Source organism: Camelina sativa, chromosome 12 (assembly GCF_000633955.1).
Source record: "Camelina sativa cultivar DH55 chromosome 12, Cs, whole genome shotgun sequence".
Classification (NCBI taxonomy): Eukaryota; Viridiplantae; Streptophyta; class Magnoliopsida; order Brassicales; family Brassicaceae; genus Camelina; species Camelina sativa.
Window position 1 is genome coordinate 8,688,535 of NC_025696.1, and position 7,295 is coordinate 8,695,829.

At 34.3% G+C, this 7,295-nt stretch overlaps 2 protein-coding genes across 2 annotated transcripts; both read left to right on the forward strand.

Annotated features, from left to right (window-relative positions):
• Positions 2,339–4,513, forward strand: LOC104730941 (bidirectional sugar transporter SWEET14). The gene is made up of 6 exons (XM_010450188.2): positions 2,339–2,543; positions 2,669–2,705; positions 2,798–3,011; positions 3,148–3,309; positions 3,538–3,657; positions 4,051–4,513. The coding sequence occupies exons 1-6, from the start codon at positions 2,498–2,500 to the stop codon at positions 4,321–4,323; spliced, it is 852 nt and encodes a 283-aa protein (XP_010448490.1). The 5' UTR covers positions 2,339–2,497; the 3' UTR covers positions 4,324–4,513.
• LOC104730942 (alpha-amylase 1-like) lies at positions 5,200–7,175 on the forward strand. The gene is made up of 5 exons (XM_010450189.2): positions 5,200–5,325; positions 5,423–5,555; positions 5,624–6,054; positions 6,208–6,573; positions 6,694–7,175. The coding sequence occupies exons 1-5, from the start codon at positions 5,239–5,241 to the stop codon at positions 6,943–6,945; spliced, it is 1,269 nt and encodes a 422-aa protein (XP_010448491.1). The 5' UTR covers positions 5,200–5,238; the 3' UTR covers positions 6,946–7,175.

The following is a 7,295-nucleotide window of genomic DNA, read 5'->3' on the forward strand; positions in this document are numbered from 1 at the left end:
TTTTTTTTTTTTTGGATGATTATATAGTAGTATATATATAGTATTGCTTTAAGCCTTTAGGTACTTTAATTCTATATAAAAGATAATTAAATAATTGATGGTAGTATGATATAACCCTTGTGATAGCATCCACACTTTACTTTTCACGAATTGAATATGGTTTTGAAGCCACAAAGAACCGTATCTGTCACCGATTTTATTGTTTGCCAATGAACATAAAATGTAAGCAATGCTTTAATCATCGATAATTAATATATTGAAACGCTGGCTAAACAATTTTGTGACATCTGGCTAATAAGTACTACTAACTAAATGCTTGAGAACTTTTATAATATCAGTACGTATTATATAAATGAGATGATTTAGCTTTGATTGAATTATCGTTTGATGTGTTGATGTTACATAATACCAAGTATAGCAATAGTTAAGAATGAGAACTTTTACAAGAAACATGTTAATCTTCGGCATATTTAGCAATAGTGACATGGTCCATGTGGCCTCGATCAGTTCATTTGGTACAATCGGGACCGTCAAGATACTATATCACGCCACATGATATTCGAATTAGTTTCTATTTACTTAAGAATATATGTCTGTCTAGAAATGATGGTAAAGGACAATGAAAGTAAATCGTGACTAGCTCATTTTGACCAACTTCGCACTTTATACTTTACATTAACAAACGTAAAAATCTGACGGCGATTATGAAGCATCTCCATAATTCCTGAAAAGTAGTAATGAACTGTTGATTCCTTAAAGAAAATAAAAATTAGTATGGATCATGTTAATTACAGTTATCCTATAGATTGAGCTTACAAATTCAAAATTTAACATGCCACCTTTCATTTTTAAAATTTTCTTCTCTATCAAGTTTATTTTATTTTTAAGTAATGTTTTATAATTTTTGTTCTATAAAATTATATTAATGCTCTACGTACGTACAGAAAAATCAATTAGTTTGGTTATGTTAATCGGTATATTTTATTACGGTAACAATAAGTGGAATTAGACGTATATTGTGGTAGTATCCATAAAACTGAATTACAACCTAAGTAGTGTATATATCATATGATTAATTCCATTAATATCATCAGCTCAACTAGTTGGATGTTACTAATTTTTGTTTTATAACTAAATTATCATAAACAGATAAAAGCATGAATTGTTTTAATAATTAGATAATAATTGTGTAGATAATTAGATTAGCATGAAAAAGTAGTCAAGTGGAACATCAGAGAAGCATGATGGTGAATCTTACCCTATGCGGTTTACACACGGCGACAGTCGCGTCTAAGATGAAACGCACTATTCTTTGTTTTATAACATTTATATTGTTTTGCTTTCTTCTCGAACCGTTTATATACATTATCACACGGACAAGATATTATCTGTTGCTATGAAATCTAATAAAATAAAATTAGTTACGGACCTAATTTTGGCTGCCTAATCATGAAGTTCAAGAGTGCTCAGAGACAACATAAAATATGTCACACGTGGCGGACACCTAAACGTTTCATTTTTTTACTGGTACGATGAACACAAAAAGGAGAGCAATCATGCATGGTTTAGTAATTTTATCGGTTCCACCTCCATGGTCCATGGAAATATGTAATTTAACGATTCGGGATGGAGATGGAATGGAATTACGAACTTTTGCAGTCCATATTTTGAACATGATCAAATACATTTTTATTTGTAATTTAATTATTAATTCTATAATTTCTTGTCTTAATTAGTTATCTTTAATTACAGTAGAAACGTTAAAATTTGTCCTCTTGTAACTAATTAAAGAAACCATGATGGAGTGTTTGTGGTATTCTTTTACCATGCAAAGTTTGGAATAGTTCACATAACGTAGGGACTAATTTAGCTATAGTTTGAGTCCTGGTAGAATATATACTGGAACATGCATACAGTGACGAAAGATTTAAATATTATACGTTTGAATGGTAAGCTAGAAAGCTATCAGCCGATCAATGGTTTATTTTATTGGTCATGCTAAAGGAACAAATTACCAATAAGTTTAAAGCCTATATTAAAAGCTCATTTATTTATATTAATTTGGTTTAAAGGAAAAAGAAAGGTCACTTAAATGACTTACGATAATAATATAAACCAAGGTTTGGCATAAAAGTTTGACACAAATACAATACACGCCAAGAGTGCATACCACATAAAATTATCAAATATTTTCCATTTTAAAATACCATAGAAATATCTGAGACCATCAATATGCGATGTTCTTCTCTCTCTTATACCACTAAACGACGACGTCCCCACCATATAAACTTGGAACCCTTGCGCATGTTACCCTCTCGCTATATATAGTGTGCCATTGGCCTCGCTAGTTAATTCATATCGAAGAAAACTCAAATAGAGAGACATCAAGAGTAGAAGATCTTTATCTATATTTCCCATTCTCTTGTTTCCTTATTAGTTTTCTTCGATACTCAGAACGATACTACTGAAGAGCTCGCTCATTCACAAAATAACTACAATGGCTCTAACTCACAACGTATTGGCAGTTACATTTGGAATCATGGGTAAGTATTATCAAGCATTAATAAGCAAACATCAAAGTTATACTACTATTATATATCCTGTAACTATTATTAGTAAGTGCATATAAAATTTAACTGTACTATCTTTGAAATATGTATTTTTGCAGGCAACATCATATCATTCATTGTTTTCTTGGCACCAGTGTAAGCATCATCTATCTCAAACACTCTTTCTTTCTTTCTTTCTTTTTCTTTTCTCATAATAAAAAAAATGTTTTGGATATTACTATTTTCAGGCCAACTTTTGTAAGAATCTGCAAGAAAAAATCGATTGAAGGTTTTGAATCACTTCCCTACGTGTCAGCGCTCTTTAGCGCGATGTTATGGATTTACTACGCTATGCAAAAAGATGGAGCAGGCTTCCTTCTCATCACCATAAACGCTGTGGGGTGCTTCATCGAAACGATCTACATCATCCTCTTCATCACTTATGCTAACAAGAAAGCTAGAGTACGTTTTAAACCTCTTACCATTTCTTTTCGTATATTAAAAACATGCACTTGTATATATATTACAAAAAAAAAAAAAAGAATTAGGTTTAGGTGTTTCGCTGATGATGATATATATATCAACAACGACTTTGCAGATATCAACTTTGAAGGTTCTTGGGCTCTTGAATTTCTTGGGTTTTGCTGCCATTATTCTTGTTTGCGAGCTCCTAACCAAAGGATCGAACCGTGAGAAAGTCCTTGGAGGGATTTGCGTCGGATTTTCCGTTTGTGTTTTCGCAGCTCCTTTGAGCATCATGGTACGTACAAACTTATGTGACATGTATAATAATAATATACACACAAACATAGATCTAAAAGAGTCATATACTAATTCATATGGAGAAGAATATTATATACTCTAAATTTAATGTACAAAATAATATATATGTAGCTTCTTTGTCTTACCTTTTCTGGTAATAGCATCTCTTTATGTTTACGTATATTATAGTATAGTTTTAACTTATGAAACAAAAATGATGATGCAGAGAGTGGTGATACGAACAAAGAGTGTGGAGTTTATGCCTTTCTCCCTATCATTGTTTCTTACACTCAGCGCCATTACGTGGCTCTTCTACGGTCTTGCTATCAAAGACTTCTACGTCGCAGTGAGTCTCTCTTTTGCCCTTTTTTTTATTTATTTTATATTTGAATCTTCTTTTCCTAAGCATATGAAACTGGACAGCGCAAACGTAGTATCATATATTATTATGGTTGGTTCATATTTAAGGGAAAAAGAGTTTTTTCTCCACCACCTTTTGTCTCTTTGCCCAAATTCCGTCTATTTAAAGACCGCTAATAATTGATTTGAGCCGTACGCTACTTTTGCTTTTATGTTTACAATCATATATTATATGATGGCGTTAAAGAAACCGAGAGTACAATTACATACTAATTTTTTTTGGTTTGTCGGCGATTAATGGGATTACTGTTCCCCTCTAAAAACAAAAATGGTTAGTGGGATTATTACTGATGATGTGGTTACTTTTTTGTGATTGAAGCTTCCAAATATATTGGGTGCGTTTCTCGGAGCAGTTCAAATGATTCTTTACGTCATATTCAAGTACTACAAAACCCCATCAGTGGTTGTTGATGAGACAGAGAAGCCCAAAACGGTGTCGGCGGATCATTCCATCAACATGGTCAAGCTTTCATCCACTCCGGCTTCTGGTGAGCTTACGGTTCAGCCGCAGGCTAATCCTGACGTGAGCCATCCTGTTCAAACTTATGGTGGTGACTTAGAGGATCAGATGGACAAGAAAATGTCAAACTAAATAAATCAAGATTTTAGTTTTCTATTACGAATTAGTGGGTTTTAATTATGTTGTACTGTTGAGTCTGGTTTCCCAAACTTGTCTTTTTTTTTTTTTTTTCTCATCATTTTGTTTCGAAAATATCTCGGAATTGTACTATCCTTTAAACATTTTATGTACGTCTATTAGAATTTTGTGAAATAGTTTTGATGCTGTGTTTCTCGTTAATTACTTAAACTTTAGTAGTTCGGTAGATTTAAAAGGAAATGAAAACTGAAGTAATGATTCTAATTAATGAAATAACATGATCACACTCACAAGTCTCATGTTTAAAAAGAATAAAAAATTGGTGGATTAGAATACATTAACCTCAATCCTCAACGTTGAAACTTGAAGACCAAAAGAAACATTAACCTCAACATTAGACTACACAATTAAATCGACCTGGAGTCCTGGACTAACTTGATCATAAATTCATAAGATCTTCTTAATTCTCTCATTTGCCCTAACATGTTTAAACTCTGGGCTTTATAATTCTTCTAGGAAAAGTTAACGTTACGGCCCAATCATATTTTTAACAGCCCAAACAACATATTTTGGCCGAATAGACAGACATACTACTACTATTTTGTTTTTCCTAGAATAATCTCAACCGTTCACTCAAATGTGACAAACGGAGCCAAAGGGAGACCAAACTTGACTTATTAGATTTAGTTAGAGCTAAGATCAGACAGAGCAGACTTTTTTTTTGGTCTTAAAATCTTGGAAATGTATTCAAATTTAATCCACAAGAAAAAAACAGATTGTAGAAGAAATTTACTCAGATATGACAAGGACGTATCGTTTAAGTTACGTAACTCTACAAGATTTTGGCAGCGTCTCAATATAAAAAACACACACACAAAACAGAGAGGAAGCAAATTAAACCATCCGACAATGACTTCTCTCCATGCGTTACTCTTCACTTGTCTTCTTTTCTTCATCGTCTTCCCAACCTTCACGTTTTCCACCTTACTGTTTCAGGTAAAAAGTAGTAACACTTTTGCTTCTTTACATACAAACACAGACTCATTCACTAATTGGGTTTTTGTTTTTTCAATTGTTTGTGACACGACAAAAGAGTTTCAATTGGGAATCATGGAAGAAAGAAGGAGGATTTTACAATTCTATCCACAATTCCATCGACGACATAGCCAAAGCTGGAACCACTCATATTTGGCTTCCTCCTTCTTCCCAATCCGTTGCTCCTGAAGGTACTGTTTCTTCTTTTACTCTTTTAATTACTCTTTACACTCACTCCGTCTTCAAATTCAACTCTCAGGGTACTTACCAGGAAAGCTATACGATCTTAAGAGCTCCAAATACGGCTCAGAGACAGAGTTGAAATCACTAATCCAAGCACTTAACCAAAAAGGAATAAAAGCTGTGGCTGATATAGTGATCAACCACAGGACAGGTGTGAGTAAAGACGATAAATGTGGCTACTGCTATTTCGAAGGAGGGACTTCTGATGATCGTCTTGATTGGGATCCTTCTTTCGTCTGCCGCAATGACCCTAACTTTCCCGGTACCGGAAACATCGACACCGGAGGAGACTTCAACGGGGCGCCAGACATCGACCACCTTAACCCTAGAGTTCAGAAAGAGTTGTCGGAATGGATGAACTGGCTTAAATCTGATATCGGATTCCACGGTTGGAGATTTGATTTCGTTCGAGGTTATGCATCTTCCATCACCAAACTATACGTTCAGGTAAGTAATCAGATACGGATACTCATATCGGACCAACACTAGCTAGTAATACTATAAGAGACATAGGTTAGTAACTAGAGTTATGTTTTATGATCATCTACTCACACTAGAGAGCTCTATAGTTAATTCCTCTGTTTTTTTCTGGATACGTAGAATACTTCACCGGACTTTGCGGTGGGTGAGAATTGGGACCATATGAAATATGGAGGAGATGGGAAACTGGACTATAATCAGGACCAGCATAGGTCGGGTCTCAAACAGTGGATAGAGGAAGCGGGTGGTGGTGTCTTGACAGCTTTTGACTTCACAACGAAAGGGATCTTACAGTCAGCAGTCCAAGGTGAGCTTTGGAGACTAAAAGACTCGCAGGGAAAACCGCCTGGTCTGATTGGAACCATGCCCGGGAACGCGGTTACATTCATTGAAAACCACGACACTTTCAGAACGTGGGTCTTCCCTTCTGATAAAGTCTTGCTTGGATACGTTTATATTCTTACTCATCCGGGAACTCCTTGCATTGTAAGTCTCAAAAATCACTTCCTTATATCCATTTTTAGTATGTAGTTTTGGTTTATAGATTTTGATAGATAGAAAATGAAAATATACTTGTTATAATTGAGATGTTGTTTATTGTTGCAGTTTTATAATCATTACATGGAATGGGGACTAAAAGAGAGCATATCAAAGTTGGTGGCGATAAGGAACAGAAATGGGATTGGTAGCACGAGCTCTGTTACGATAAAAGCAGCAGAGTCGGATCTCTACTTGGCTATGATCGATGATAAGGTTATTATGAAGATAGGGCCAAAGCTAGATTTGGGAACTCTCGTTCCTCCTAGTTATGCTTTAGCTTATTCAGGCCTTGACTTTGCTGTCTGGGAGAATAAGTGACGCATTATCATCACTTACTCATCAAATTCTCTATTATTAAACCCAAAAAAGAAAAGAAGGTAATCGAATGTATCTTTTTCCTTTTTAAAAGATATGTATAAATATAATGAAATGAAAATGATAAAGAAACTAAATTAAGCACTAGTGGTGTAAATGGATACACATACACACTAGTGATATGTATAAAAAGAGTTTGGACTTTGGACAAAAGAGTTTTTAAGTAGGGTGAGTTACTAGAATATTGCATAAAAGCTTCCTTATTACAAAAGTAACATACAATTGTTTGTTATTACTATACTAACTCATTGTACCTATACTACCCCTGAAACTAGTGTTGGGAAAAAACGTAA

What these genes read in the sequence shown, in the direction of transcription:
- LOC104730942 (XM_010450189.2), top strand. Translation starts at nt 5,239, where the DNA reads ATGACTTCTCTCCATGCGTTACTCTTCACTTGTCTTCTTTTCTTCATC. An exon ending in TCACCAAACTATACGTTCAG is followed by an intron (nt 6,055 to 6,207) that starts GTAAGTAATCAG and finishes CTGGATACGTAG; the next exon opens with AATACTTCACCGGACTTTGC. An exon ending in ATCCGGGAACTCCTTGCATT is followed by an intron (nt 6,574 to 6,693) that starts GTAAGTCTCAAA and finishes TTATTGTTGCAG; the next exon opens with TTTTATAATCATTACATGGA.
- LOC104730941 (XM_010450188.2), top strand. Translation starts at nt 2,498, where the DNA reads ATGGCTCTAACTCACAACGTATTGGCAGTTACATTTGGAATCATGG. An exon ending in AGTTACATTTGGAATCATGG is followed by an intron (nt 2,544 to 2,668) that starts GTAAGTATTATC and finishes GTATTTTTGCAG; the next exon opens with GCAACATCATATCATTCATT. An exon ending in CAGCTCCTTTGAGCATCATG is followed by an intron (nt 3,310 to 3,537) that starts GTACGTACAAAC and finishes ATGATGATGCAG; the next exon opens with AGAGTGGTGATACGAACAAA.